The sequence below is a fragment of the Alosa sapidissima genome, chromosome 17, assembly GCF_018492685.1.
Source record: "Alosa sapidissima isolate fAloSap1 chromosome 17, fAloSap1.pri, whole genome shotgun sequence".
NCBI lineage: Eukaryota > Metazoa > Chordata > Actinopteri > Clupeiformes > Clupeidae > Alosa > Alosa sapidissima.
This window is the reverse complement of record NC_055973.1, coordinates 28,745,274-28,760,273: the sequence shown is the minus strand read 5'-3', so window position 1 is coordinate 28,760,273 and position 15,000 is coordinate 28,745,274. Positions and strand designations below refer to the sequence as shown.

The following is a 15,000-nucleotide window of genomic DNA, read 5'->3' as shown; positions in this document are numbered from 1 at the left end:
CCTAGTTATTGATTGTGTCAGGTTGTTTTTATTGCACTTATTTCTTCACACACTGTAGCCAAGAAGGCACATTTGTTTTGGGAAGTAATGGCATTATGCTGAGATCATAACAAATCCCTCTCCCAGAGGATAGGAGGAAGCAAGTTGTGTGCTTATTTTACGCCTCATCACATCAAGCCTACCAGCAGAATTTTTACGTGCACAGGTGTGTGTGTGTGTGTGTATCTGGGTCTGAGTGTGTGTGTGTGTGTGTGTGTGTGTGTGTATTTGGGTGTGAGTGTGTGTGTGTGCATGTGTTTACCTTCATGCTGGTGAGCAGACAGCCACCCAACTCCCTGCTGCCTCAGCCCCTACCTGTTCACGTGCGCTGCGTGTGAAGTGTGTGATGATGAGCGCCGAAGTGACGGCTCCTACGCATGACCGCTCCTGTAAGCCCTGTCTCCCTCGAGGGTGTCGGCCGCGCCGCTCTCTTACGCCATTTCACCACCTCTGGTTCGTGAGAAGCCCGAGACTATCCGCGTCATCTCCCGCAACACCTCCGAAATCACCGTCACCGCGATCTCTTGGAGAGCATCCAGAGCATGTGTTGCGACATTAAGCTCCTCGGTTATTATATAGAGGACTGACAGGTTCTCGGTGGCCTTGACGGTCCGTGTTCTGCATTATGGTTTTCTTTTGTGTGTGTGTGTGTGTGTGTGTGTGTGTGTGTGTGTGTGTGTGTGTGTGTGTGTGTGTGTTTGAGGGAACAAAGGCTGTAGTGGGCACAGTGTGTGCTGTGGATGCCGCTGCTCTCCCACATGGCTGTGGAAGGTCATGAGCGCCTCTGCAGAAATGTGACTCAGCCGGAAGCTGTTCTTCTGTCGCTGTGATTACCTACAAACACACACACACACACACACACACACTCTTGCTTGCACAAGCACAGGGAGGGTTTAAGACAAGCACACTAGCGCTTACCAAAGCACCCACAAACACACACACACACACACACAAGTATAGACATGTATTCACACACTTACACACACTCACACATAGACAAGCATACACACACACACGGACACACACACATTTTGAGCCATGAGCTGGCAAATTTCACACCTGAGTGCTGTAACCCATGGCAACCCCCCTCCCACATCAAAGCACGTCTGAATGAGTGCATTGCCGTTTCCATGGCTGCCTCCTGCCTTACCTCATCCAGCTTATTTTAGAGCGGCAGCTTTTCCAGCCAGCTTCCCATGGCCACATGTCTCAATTACTCGAACAAAAGCTACCAAAATGCTTTCTCAGAGCTATTTAGCCTAGCTCTTTCAGATGTGCTCTACATTACTCTTTCACCACTGGCATTTCAGATAACCGCGCAATTTTGTTGTTATGAATAGATTGCATGGTGTATGGAGATGTTGGAGATAGCACATTCTGCGGTTGTGTGTGTGTATTTGTGTGTGGCTTTGTTCTGTGCTTCTGTGCATGCTGTGTAATTGTGGCCGTGGTCTTTCGTCCTGAGAGAGTATGCCCGAGTCTTTTATACCCTCTGTTTTAGCTCAGAGAGGCTTGGCCTCCTCAGGTGTCTCTGGTTGGGCCCTATCATCTTACGGTTCCTCGTGGGTTGTGCAGTTTCTATGGGAAGCTATTAGACTCGCACGCTAGAACCGCCTTGATTCTCCACATCCTGATTCCACAGCTCTATGGAAATACTGGAATTGAAAAAAAAAACACAAAAAAAAAAACAAAGCACAGATGTAGCTTAACCTCTTTTCGTGTCATATTTTCGGACATCACTGACTCACTGTTGTTGGGGCAGCCGTGACCTACTGGTTAGTGCTTCGTACTTGTAACCAGAGGGTTGCCGGTTCGAACCCCGACCAGTAGGCACGGCTGAAGTGTCCTTGAGCAAGGCACCTAACCCCTCACTGCTCCCCGAGCGCCGCTGTTGATGCAGGCAGCTCACTGCGCCGGGATTAGTGTGTGCTTCACCTCACTGAGTGTTCACTGTGTGCTGAGTGTGTTTCACTAATTCACAGATTGGGATAAATGCAGAGACCAAATTTCCCTCACGGGATCAAAAGAGTATATATACTTATATACTTATATACACTGACCATGCTTTTTAGACATCATATCACTGACCGGAGAATAACATTACTCCTTCATCCAGGGTTCTCCACATGGTCACCATGGTGCAGTGAGCACAGTGACTGCAGGGGCTGCAGACGGAGGAGGGGGCCTATCCCCTTACACCATTGTCCTCTCTCACCTCTGGGGCCTTAGCCAGGAGGCTGCGGCTACTGCACCATCCGGTCTTGCTCCCAGATGAAGGGAGGCTCCTGGGCGCCAGAGCGGCTTTTTGTTGTGAGGCAATGTGAGGATAATAAGTGTTTTGGCTGTGTTTGATCACCAGCAGTTTTTTTGGCACGCCAACAAAGTGGCTCGGTTGCGTGGTGGGCTCGGTTGCGCAAGAGTCTCGTGGAGGTTGGACTGTACAGCGCTCACGCAGAGAGAAATGCTGAGATAGACAAATGTGCCACGGCGCAGAGATGCTATCTTTCATCGCAACTCTACTCCCCTTTATGCTCACACACACACACACACACACACACACACACACACACACACATACACACACACACACACACACACACACACACACACACACACACACACAGCATATGGGGAGAGGTGCAACTCGGCGCCCTACCCCCAGTGCTGTGTGAAGCAAGGCGGAGAGAGATCAGATCACCAAACCTTTGCCGAGATTAATAGCGACAACAACAACTGGCTTTATTCCGAATACAGTGCTGCTGATGGAGTGTTGGTGGAGAATGAATAGATTTGCTCAGACCACAGGGCTTATTTGCATTTTGGTCTCAATGACATTGTTTAGGCTGTGGTCCTGTTGCTTCAGATCACACGGGGTGTTAACGCTTTAAAGCCCTAGCGCAGGCCATGATTATGTAATGCAAGTGAACATTTTCAGTGGAGTTGCTCTTCCTCAAGTCAATTTGTTCATTCAGCAGACACTTTAATCCCAGGAGACTTCTAGAACAGGGAGAGAATACACGTGAGTAGTATGTGTGTTGCCTGGCTGTCATACTCCTAATTGTGTTGCAATTAATGACTTCCCCGATTATCTGATATACTGGAATATTTGGTTGTGTGGTGCAGCGTGGGACAGGTTATCAGACAGGATGTGGCCTGCCCTCGCTCCGTGCGCATGCTAGATCACCTCCACTCTGCCTTATCAGTTTGAAGTGAGATAACCCAGCAGCTGGTTTACATAATGGTCCATTGATGGATGAATGGAATATTCCCACCTGCACCTCCCATCATTCCCAGACAGAATTCCAATCCAGCTCTCCTAAGCATGTTCCATGCTGGAAAGAAACACAGCACTCTCTTCCAAAACAGATCATCTGCTTGTGTTTTGCATTCATCTGTGAAATCCTGTCAGAATGGAACAGCTTGTTCATTAATTGAAGTATTCGCCTCAGCTAATGATAAAAGGTATTGACGTAATGTATGAATTTGTTACTCAGCTGTATCTTATACAGTTTGGAAATCAGCACAGCAATTCTACTTCCATCATGCTACTGTAGGCAAGGTGGACTTGGTTATTTGACCTCCACTGTCACCTTTGACTTTTGACTAGTCTTTCTTTGAGTAAGCCATGCGATTTACTGTATTACCCTTTAATACAGCCAAGTAAATGATGGTAATCCTAGTTGAGCCTTATGTTCAAGTGCCTTATAGCTTTTTATGTATAGCTTTTACTGTGGCTGTTCAGTTTCAGTGAAATCTCCTATAATTCCCAGAACCATATGTGCATGCGCGCCCGTGAACTGCGGGAGGTCTATGACGTAGAGCCACAGTAGCCGCGGCAGCTCTGATGGGATTACCCCCGCTTACTGTACCTGCAGCCACTCGGGGCTTGGGAAGTTACCACAGGCAGGGGTGGCAGACTCCCCCACTTGTACAACCGGAGATGGAACTCCTCCCTACAATCCCAGACCACCTCTGCTGATGTTATTGACTGTGATTATGAACAACAAACCCTTAGTTGTTGATCAGATGTGGTCATTACATGCAAAGGAGCTGCTTTTCATAGCGTAGCATCTATTACGTAAGAGCCATACATTATCCTATCTGCATGACTGAATCTGATCTGATCAGATCATAGTCCATGCAACTGACCTGGACAGTGAAATAAATGCCCTTGTAGTATGAAATATATTGTACTTTATCATTCATTCTTTCATGAAAATTGATTTACACTGTTAATCCCATAGTACAAACCCAGTTTACTGTCTCTCCTTTCTGGCCATGTTTTGTGCTTCATTTTTGACAGAATATGACAGAAAAAGAAACAATAAACATTTAAAAGTTTTAAATCAGGTGGAACCATAAAGTTCATTACCCATCATTACCCATTTTTGACATATTTATTCCTACCATAGTATTGGTGGAATTTTACTCCTGCGAAGTGTCTCTTTAAATATCAGGCTGATGTAATCATTGGGCAATGACGAAATTATTTGACCTAATTAAGAGAGTGGACAGCTGCAGTTATTGGGCCTGTGAGGCTGGTGTGAAACAGAAATAGTGCACGGCTCTAAGGCCGCTAACACACAGCATGTGACAGAGGGCGGCCAGCGGCCAGCCGCCGTCTCGTCTCATCCAGCGATCTGTCTCTCACGGCCAGGCGATGTCCGAGAGCCCGTCTGTGGGAGCCCTTTTAAGCCCATAAACAACTCCGCTTGCCATTACAGGGCCGGTGGGTCGATCAGCCACAGGGTGACCACTGAAGCATCCACCAATGCAAAGGCAGGGATTAAGCGAAGCCCCTCCTCACTTACTGGTTTCCATTAAGAGAAACACCAATCCCCTGTCAATCACTGAGTGTTTACTACCTGGGAGCACACGGGTGGCTAAAGCCTTTGACAGAGAGATTAGCGTGGGGATGGTTATTAATAACATGAAGACAGGAGCTAGGCTACTCACAATGAGGCTGTGCATATCATGTATAAGAATAACTTGGTGGCATCTCTTGAGTCCTAACCTCTTGCTGTACTTCCTAGTTACATGCAGTTACTAGGCAATTACTACTGTATCTATTTATCCTGATCATTGAGTGTCTGTTCACCTCATCACTGGATACATGTTCATGTTTACTTGTTAAGAGATCTTTAAATGCTTAGGTCACTTGAGGGTACACGTCCAGACGTAAATGTTTGTAAATGTCAACGCAGGAAAGGAGAGAGGACGTCCCTATCATTCCCCACTGGTAGACCACAGGTCATGAACTCTCACTGGTTTCCAACGGTCATTATGCAGCAGACCGGGCCTGCATGCTTCCTATAGGATGATAACTCCATAGCCCAGAGGAAGCGCTCACCACTTAGCACTCATCCACTTCTGGGTTCCCCTCCTGACCGCTTCCTGTGTACTGGTCATAGTCAAATGCTCCTCAGAATCTCAGATACAGTATGAAGCCACTTGCGTTCTCATAAAAGCTCTTTTGTCACTACAGACATTGTGCATCCATTCCAGATGAATGTATTTGAAAATGGTTCCTACACTGTAGTTATTATCATAGATCATACTTAGCATATGTTGGAGCAGGTCGGCTCTTTAAGCAATAGGTGGGTCTCTGCTGCAGATTAACTGCTGGTGCCGTATTATTCTTTGGTGTGGTACTCAAATTGGAATAGTTCCTAGTTATTATCATAGATCATACTTAGCATATGTTGCAGCAGGTGAGCTCTTTAGGCAATAGGTGAGTCTTTTCTGCTGATTAACTGCTGGTGCCGTATTATTCTTGGGTGTGGAACTCAAGGTGTCTCCCTTTATTTGTGTGAGTAACTGCAGAACCTTGATTGGGGTTGATTAAGAAGGGACCTGCCTGCCACCTAGTTTTAACATGGGACCAAATGTTCTATGCGAGATGAAACAGACCCCTTTTCCCTCCTGATTACCTTACCTTAATCTCATACCTCTCTCTCTCTCTCTCTCTCTCTCTCTCTCTCTCTCTCTGTCTCTCTCTCTGTCTCTCTCTCTCTCTCTCTCTCTCTGTCTCTCTCTCACTCTCTCTCTCTCTCTGTGCTGTCTCTCTCTCTCTCTCTCTCTCTCTGTCTCTCTCTCTCTCTCTCTCTCTCTTCCTGTGTGTGGCCAGGGGGGTTGTGGATATTATTTGCAGGCGAGTTCCTGCAGGTAGCGCCCGGCTCCCCAGCAGAGGGACTCCTCTGTAATTTAAGACTGCCACAGCGGGGACCCGATGCGCCCAAGAGGATGGGCGATGTAAGATAAACACAGAGACAAAGAAGGGATAGAGAGAGAGAGAGAGAGAGAGAGGGAGGGAGGGGTGTGAAGAGAACAGACAAGGGAGGAGATGAGGACAGAGGAGGGGAAACCAAAGCAGACGAACAGTGAACAAGACGTATGGAGTATGTGTGTGTGAGACTTGAATCTGAATGTGTGTGTGAGAGAGAGCTGTCGGGCGCCATGGGGGCCGTGCTCAGCTGGGGATTCGTTCGGCTCTGTGCTTTAACCATGGACACAGCTGCGGTGCTCAGGCTCTGGAGTGTAAGTCTGACCTGAATGACGATGTTTTGGCTCTTCTACTAAGTTGCGCCTAGACGCCACCATGATATGTGTCTGCAGAATGATTGCAAGTGCACTCAGTGTTATGTTTTTGTTGTTTATGACTTTAAAACGTGTCTGAGTAGACTTAATAAACCTGATTGATAGCCGTGATACCTGTATTGTGTCTAGTGAGTGTTATAGTGTGGGAAAAACGACAGAGTTCTTTTGGCATGTGTTCAACTTCCTGATGAGATAGCTGTGCAGTCAGGTGCTCTGTACATTGCCTGCTCTCAGAATCGGAGTCTTGTTCCTCCCAGGTGCCGGAACTCTGCTCTAATTAGCGTGAATCCGCTGTTTACAAGCAAACATGTGGTCCTGCTTATGGATGCACAGCTAAGTCTTGGGGCCCCAAATAAACAAAATAAAAGTTGTGATTTAACCTTTTGCCTCAGGTTAATTTATTTTTGTTCAAACTATTCCCACATTAACAGAAGCAATTCTTGACTCCTTCATGACAATACTAACAATTATTCTGTGCTTTCATTTTGATTAATTATTCCCTTCATTTTGATTTCTATCTTAACCCATTTCCTCTTCTCCTCACCAGGCCCAGGACTCCCTTGAGGACTCTCCGCTCGACGACGGAGGACTAGAGGAGGCGGGGGCTTTCGGTGAGTCGGATCCCCCGGAGTGGAGTGACCACGTGGCGGAGAGTTCGACCGAGGAGTACTACGACTCCTTCTCGTGGCATAGCGAAACCTTTTCGGACAACGAGGATTGCCTCTCAGCCCTCCTGGGGGCCGAGGACCTTTACAAGGGATGGCACTTGGAGAACGGCCTCCAGTCGAAGGAGCGTAGGCCGCATCGGCTCAAGAGGCGTCCCAGCGATGCTAGAGAACCCGCAGAGACCAGCAGCACAGAGACCAGCGGCATAGACGACGTCAACTTAGACCAGCACAGCATAGCAACCTGCAGCCCAGACACTCCCGCAGAAAGCCTAGTATGTACAGACAACCCCAATACACTAAGCACAGCCTGTGATGTCTCGAACTGTCTAGAGACCCACATCACAAAGTCATGTGGCTGTACCGACACAATCGGCACATCCAGCTCAGAGGCCTGTAGCCCAGATACAGAGATCTTGTCTACAAACTCACAATGCACAGAGACAACACACATAGACTCATCTTGTTCAAAAACACAAGGACCTGAAACAGCACAGTCTTTTGAGACCAACTGTGCATTTAGCACTGACAGACCCTGCAGCATCTCTCCAAACCGTCACAACAAAGAGAATAGCAACACTGACACACCTGTTACAGAAACCCAAATCACATGTACTCCCAGTCAGAGAGTTACACATATAGACCAGCAGCCTACCCCAGAAACAGACACAAAGCCCTGCAGCGAAACAAGCGTATTGAGTGTCCAGTCCCAGGTGTGTGTCGGCACTACAGCGGAACAGGATCCCCTTCGTGGGACAGATCCGACTATTAGAAGTACAGCAGGTCCGGAGGAGGCTGGACTTCCTCCTGCATCGACTCCTCATCCCCCTGACCCAGAGTGCTCTCCATTAGAGTCCCACCCACTTGCTGACTCTCCTTCAAGTGTAAAGGCAGGGGCTGATGGGGTGGTGTTGAGAACAAGCCAACAGGAACAGCAGCAGGCTCGAACAGAGCAAGAGCCGCGGCTGGAGAATGATGAAGATGTTGTTACAACCCTCCAAGTAATATTCGAGGTAACGGACAAAGAGGGCATCAGTTGTGAAGAAGCCAACAACCCTTCATCTACCTGTGACCAGAGTGTCTTGCCTAAGTGTACTGTTGAGCGTCATCTTGATGAGTTCATCACCTTAGACGCAGAGTCCAATTCAGACCTAATTGCACAATCTAACACTGTGAAACAGCCTGAGGAATGTTCACCCCTCCCCCACAGCGACTGCAAGGACGCTCCCTTACAGATTTGTGATGTAAGGCAATCCACTTTGTCCACCCAGGCCCAAAACGAGGGGGAGGGAAGAGAGCAGGCGTTATCAGTGGGGGAGAGCAAAGAGAACGAGGACGAAGAGGAGGAGGAGAAGGAGAAAAGAGGCCGCCATGTTTACTTAAAACAGGAACAGGATGTGGACAGCACACAGCAACCCCTAGAATCACACTCACACGCACAAGAGCTCCCACATCACGAAGGACAGTACGAAGAGCCAACACAACATAAACCTACCGACATTTCTGTTGAAGTAACTGAGGAACCATTTTTGACACAAACTGAACCAGGTGATAGGACAGAGGCGTGTGGAATCCTAAATGACCCCAACGGCCCTCGTGAAACAGAGCTTCTTCAGGCAGACATCATCGCCACTCTGGCCTCTGATCTCAGGACTATAGAGATCACGCTGGACACCCACTCCGCCCTCTCCAAACAGGTCCATTCACAGCTGGTGCCTCACTGCTGTGGGAAGTCCTCGCGTTCTGACTCCAACAACAACACCAAGCCCGTCGTGGCTCCCTGTGGTGTGGAGACTGCTAGCTGTAACCTCTCCCTAGAGCTTTTCACTGTGCACAGGACTGAAAGCAGCTTTGAGGACTGTGATAAACCGCACACGCCCTCCCAATCTCAGGCTACAGCACAAATCACAGACTTGCCCTTGGAGATCCCCAGCGGGGCCGTCAGCCCTGTAGAAGAGGAAGAAGAAGAGAGGAGCTCGGAAGATCTATTGTGCCCTCTTGATTTTGAGCCTTATTGGAGCAGTGAGGACTCTGCCTTGTCTGGGATAGGAGATGAGACTGACGTGGTGCGCTGTGAGTTCACTCTAGCTGATGTGGATGCACTGGTGAAATTTCCACAGCAAGGGTATCTTGACAGTGAGAGTCTCTCTCATCACATATTTTCCTCACGGTCCCCAGAGAATTCTGAAGACAGTAGCAGGCTAGACAGTACTGCTAACACCACCCAGGACTTTCCCCAGCCAAACCAGGAAAATGGGGACGATCTTGAGCCTTTAACTAGCCTTTTACTGTTAGAAAATAACAAGGCAGAGGAGCAGGAGAGTGAATCATTTGAAACCAAGCCCATATCTGACGATCACAGCACCAACACCAGGAACCACAGTAGTAGCAGTGATTGTCCAGAGTTGGATTACTGTACAATCAGTTCAGTAACCTCTCCACATATTATTCAGACTACAGTAAGGATAGTGAGGCACCCATACCCAGATTCGGGCTTCAGTCTGCTGTCGGTCCCCAGCCTTGAGCCCATTCTGGAGATAGACCGCTCCCAGGAGAATTCTGTGGTGGCTGAGGATGAAGAGCTAAGTGAGTGTGAACTGCAAAAGAGAGGAGGGGTGGGAATGAAGCCAGCTGGGGAGGATCGAGAGGGGAGGGACGCCATCGTCTTCTCCTCTGACATGCCCGCCTTGTGCCTACAGGCTCCGAGTCCCTCGGACGAACCCAAAGCCGAGCTCTTCTGTCCCGAGAGGGAGCCGCACTGTGACCCCTGTGCTCCTGACGCTGACCCAGGGAGAGAAAGGCCCGCGACCCTCCAACCCGAAGACGACGTGGGCTCGGAGAGGCGCAGAAGGAGCCCCACAGCCTCGTCTCAGGACCTGGACACCACCAGCACAAATAGCGAGGAGACGGATGAGCTTTGCGCAGGTCACACAGGTGGGGGTGCCAGCCCACGGAAACCCTCGAAGAGCAAGGGGAAGGGCAGCCACTCGGGCAGGGGCTCCAAGTTCTCTGTCTTTGCAAAGATGCCCTCCTTCAGGAAGGGCAAGAGCACCTCCAAGGATGGCAAGAAGGGGCCCAGGGAGTCTTCAGACGGCGTGGGGGTGGACCTGCTGTTTTACCGGTCGCACAGCGTGGAGCCGAGAGATACTGAACGCGATAACTCTGACGATGACGTCTTCTACAAGGGCGACATCCTCAACCACACAGTGCAGCAGGCCTTCTCTGCGTCCCAGCACGAGGGGGAGGATGATGAGGACCACGGGTTCTTCCCCACGGCACCCCGCACGCGGCACGTCCGCCAGCTCTACAGCCAGGGTGGGGACGAAGCCGACAAGGAAGGGAGCCCCGAGTCGGGGCACGGCAAAGCGAGCCCAGGTGGTCCAGACGCACTGAACTACAAGAGGAGTAAGAGCAGCGACAGCCTGAGCTTGCGACTGCGCTTTGCCCAGGCGCACAAGTCCCTGTCCAGTCTGTTTGAGTCCCGTGCGATGGATAAGGAGAGCGAGGAGCAGGCCAGTCCAAGTGGGCGGCCCGAGGGGGAGGACCCGCGGGCAGGGAAGCAGTCCTGGAGGAGACTACGGCGGGCCAAAGAAGCGGAGTTGCTGCGCCGCACCGTGTCGGTGCCGGACGGCGAGCAGCCCAAGGGTGGCACGCGGCAGGTCCACAGCGACTACGCCACGCGCTCGGCCCAGGAAAGGCTCAGCACGCCGGACTCGCCCAGCAGCCCCCGCAACCTCTGCCACACTGACCCCCTCGCCAAGAGGGGCCTTCAGCAGGACGTCGTCTCAGATGACTCGCCCCAGGGGAGCAAGTCCGAGGGGCGTCGGAGGAAGGCCCCTCCCAACGGCCTGTCGATCAGTTTCTCGGACTCGGGCCCTCCATCCTCTGACGACTCGGAAGCCCCGCCTCACACCGACTTTAGCCCCTCGTCACCATTGAGCCCCGGCTCGCTCGGAACCTTAGCCATTCACATGTCCGCACGTTCACCGGGGACAAGCGAGAGCCCAGACATCCCCATACGGCCCATGAGCCCCAAACCTCACATGAGCCCCAGGTCAGCTAGCCAGCGGCGCAACTTCCGCTACGGCCCCGCGCGCTCCAGTGCCCTCTCGCTCATCCTCCTGGGCCAGGGCATGAGCGTGGAGGCGCTCTCCGAGCCTCCTGAGAGGCCCAAGACCCTGAAGCCCAAGGCAGGGCCCATGGGCTCGCTCAGCCCCCTCAGCCCCATGGATCTCATCTGCCAGCGTGAGGATGGGGCTACGGAGGGCCAGTCTCAAAACAGCCTGCTCACATCCATATCCAGTAATGATTTTGAGGTAAGTGCAGTGTTTCCCACAAAATTGAATTCCATTTGTGGTGGTTGGTTTGCAGAATTAACAGTTTTTAACAAATTAGCACAGCGTGGTTATGATGCTAACCAGATTTAAGCACAATTTAGTACAACCTGGAAAATCATTGTGTGGTGGTCAATGTTGATATTGTGGTGGGCCGCCACAAATAAGTCAATGTATGGGAAACACTGAAGTGTAAGTTGTGATAAACTTTTTTATGATGAACTGCATGGTTATGAGCATGACTAAGAATGCTGTACTGTGCGTATTGTATGCTAGTTTCTTTTTCTGCACTGACTTTAGATATGTACAGATGCTTGAAAGATGTAGTGGGGGATATTGTCCAACTTTTTCTGACATGTGCTAAACAAGATTGATGATTAATTCTGCCGGGCCAGTGACTCAATTCAAATCAATTTGTCCAATCTAAGAACCACAAAGAGATTGTTTCAAATGAGCAGCTTCCAATGGATTTTGGTTTCAAAAGACACCCTTGTATCCCATAATCAAAATCAGACCGGTGCAATCCAGTGAAGAAAAGACATTCTGTTGAGAACTTGGCCAAGGTTCACTCCAATTACCATGCCAGTTGCTTTTGTACCTTTGTAACGAGTTAAAGAGAAAAGAAACAATGCCTTGCAATTTGCAGGAAAAAAGCAACTCAAATCAAAATCTGTCTTTGTAACTCTACCTTAAGGTATGTACACAAGTGAATGTGTAAAAGAGGAAGAGTCGCTGCCAGTGAGACTAACTGCCTCTTTTCCCTAAAAGCGTTATGATTGAGAGCTGGAGGCTGCCCATGTGGGCAGCGTCACTCTGGATGAGGAGGATAAAGAGGGCTTGTTTACGGTTGGGCGGGAGCCAGACACACACACACAAGTGTTTGCTCTCCTTCTCTCGGCCTTGGCTCTGTCCAGCATAGCACTGAATCCTCAATATAAATAACAAACTGATGAGCCGCTCACTCACGACAGCCCAAGTCCCTTCACTCAAATTGTGTGTGTGCGTGTGTGTTTGTGTGTGTGTTTGTGTGTGTGTGTGAGAAAGTGTGAGTCTGTGTCTGTGCATGTGTATGCCTGCAAGTGTGTGTGCTCAAGAGTGTGTGTGTGTGTGTTTTTGTGTGTTTGTGTCTATGCGTGTGTCTGTATTTGTCTCTGAAGGGCAGAGGTAGAACAAGACGCTCTTTATCTCCTCTCTTGCCTCCACACACAAGCACAGCAAGAGGGGATGAAGATTTAGTCAGCTAAGTCAGCTCTTTTTTCCATGCTTGTCAGTACCGTGGTAGATTTCCATTCAGCCTGGACTGTGTTAGCATACAAACAGCCATGCCTGTTGCTGCATGGATGAGCCATCGGTAAAGTAAAAGTCTAGCTCCATCTAGGGGCGACTCGTGAACTGTAGCCAGTCACAATGAGAGGATAGAAAGCTCCCTGCTGGGAGAAGAGGGCCCTAAAGGCTTTTCTTAGTTCTGTAATTACAGCCACAGGAAATGCGCTGGCCTATTCTGGTGTTGTCTGGAAAAGCTGTTTTTTTTTTCTGTGTACCACAGCACCCAGTGCCAGGGACATGGTGAGTCAGCGCTAAAGCTCATGTGGCTTTCGTGTCTGCACCTGTTGTGGCATGACAAGGCAGTCAGTCCAACCGACTGGAATGAGCCCAATAGGCACAGACATCAAAGACTAGGGATTAAGTTAGGTTAAGTTTAGATTAAATTCTTAGGTTAGGTTTTGTTTAGATTCAATTCTGTGTGCCATTACAAGGTTTCATATGTAGAAGGTTACACAAAACAAGCCAAAAGGTTTGACTGCTCTCTACGGCTGTGCCCTCTAAGGCCTCACAAGATGGCAGTAGACCTGCCACAAACACGCCAGCAAAGAAACTGATGGAGATGGTGGACACCCCGCGGCAGACCGCACGCACGCCGGGCCGCACCAGGCCAGTGTCACGGGCACAGGGCATGGCCAGTGGGAAGGAGCGTGGGCAGGCGTTCCGCAGGCGACACTGCTGTTCGGACGACCTGTGGATCGAGGAGGAGAAGAATCGCAAGAGGAAGCTGGCCCACGCTGTGCGCGAGCTCCATTCCCGGATCCCAGAAGAGATGGAGAAAGTAAGAGAGGTGTAAACCACCTGTGGGCGTTCTCCGCAGCGTCCCGAGCGCAGTCTTCTTTCACCTCCTCTCTCTCCACCTCCTCCTCCTCCTCCTCCTCCTCCTCCTGCTCTGCTCCGTGTGCTCTTTCTGAACTGGTGTCTGCTCCTTCTGCGTGTCTCCTCCTGAGCTGTCATCTCCACACTGGGCCTTTGCCTCTTCCAGGCACATCTTCTCCAGGCCCTGCCTGTTTTCCCATTTCTCTGCCTGAACGTCTCTTTCCACACGTCTTCGTCTCAGCTGCTTTTTTTCTGGCTTTTGACCACTTTTTTCAGTCTCTTTTCCTCTCACTTTTCCTCAAATTTTAGGATTTTAGACATTGACATAATTAGAATCTTAAAAAGCAGTTTAAAACATCTGGCTCAAGATTTTTTTAAACAGCGACCTTCTATATTATAAATTATATTATTCTATATTTATTATATATAAAAACAAACCCTAAAGCTGATTAAACCCCCAGCAGGGCTCCTGTAATCCTCCTCCTTTCCTACAGGCCAGGGCTCGTCTCTCCTTCTCCGCCATGGAGCCCTTCTCCGGGATGGCCCTCCGCTCCCACTGCTTCTCCCAGAGCACCCCCATCGGCCTGGACTGCCTGGGCTGGAGGCGACGCATGTCCTACCCCAGTGAGTACCACGGTTGCACACCTTGGAGCTCTCCGTCTCCGAGTCCCTCACTTGGAGTCCCTCTCACTCCATGTTCAAAATCCCAGTCAAACTGTTTTTTTTGTGTGGGTTTATATGTGTTTGGACTCAGCCCTGCTCATACTCAGTAATCATCTGCTTACCAGGGTGCTTGGCCATGGTCACTAAATGCTCTTATGGAAGGCTCTCTCTCTCTGTGGCAGGGCTGGGGAGAGGTGATGATGTTGTATTTACAGTTTAAGTATGCTTTACAGTTATTCTGCCGGAAATCTGGGATTAGCCTGTTAAAAAAGCATGCCAACGACATCTGTGGGGCAACAACAACCATTAAATACAATTTTGGAGCCCTAGTTGGAGTCTGCAGCTGGAGAGGACTGCTGCAGTTCTGTGTTACAGCCAGCAGGTGGCAGGTTTTGGGTGCCGTTTGGTTGAAGGAAGACAAATACAAAGAGGTACCCACTGGACATGAGCCAGTGTCATCTTTCTCTCGGCTCTGGCCAAGGACCTGTGCTTGTAGTGACTGAAATTACTCCCAGTGGTCGTTTTTCTTAGTTAAACATGCTTACTCAGGAGTCGTGTGT

General features: G+C 49.8%; 1 protein-coding gene across 5 annotated transcripts in view; it reads left to right on the top strand.

Annotated features, from left to right (window-relative positions):
- arhgef4 (Rho guanine nucleotide exchange factor (GEF) 4) overlaps positions 1-15,000 on the top strand; it is a 102,644-nt gene that overhangs the window by 36,016 nt on the left and 51,628 nt on the right. For 3 of the 5 annotated variants that reach the window (XM_042068677.1, XM_042068680.1, XM_042068679.1), the window contains 3 exons: positions 7,184-11,617; positions 13,464-13,739; positions 14,272-14,401. In XM_042068677.1, coding sequence (XP_041924611.1) covers positions 7,184-11,617; positions 13,464-13,739; positions 14,272-14,401 — 4,840 coding nt within the window. Of the gene's footprint in view, positions 1-6,472; positions 6,577-7,183; positions 11,618-13,463; positions 13,740-14,271; positions 14,402-15,000 lie in introns of those variants that run through there. The other 2 variants (XM_042068678.1, XM_042068681.1) reach the window with 2 other exon arrangements.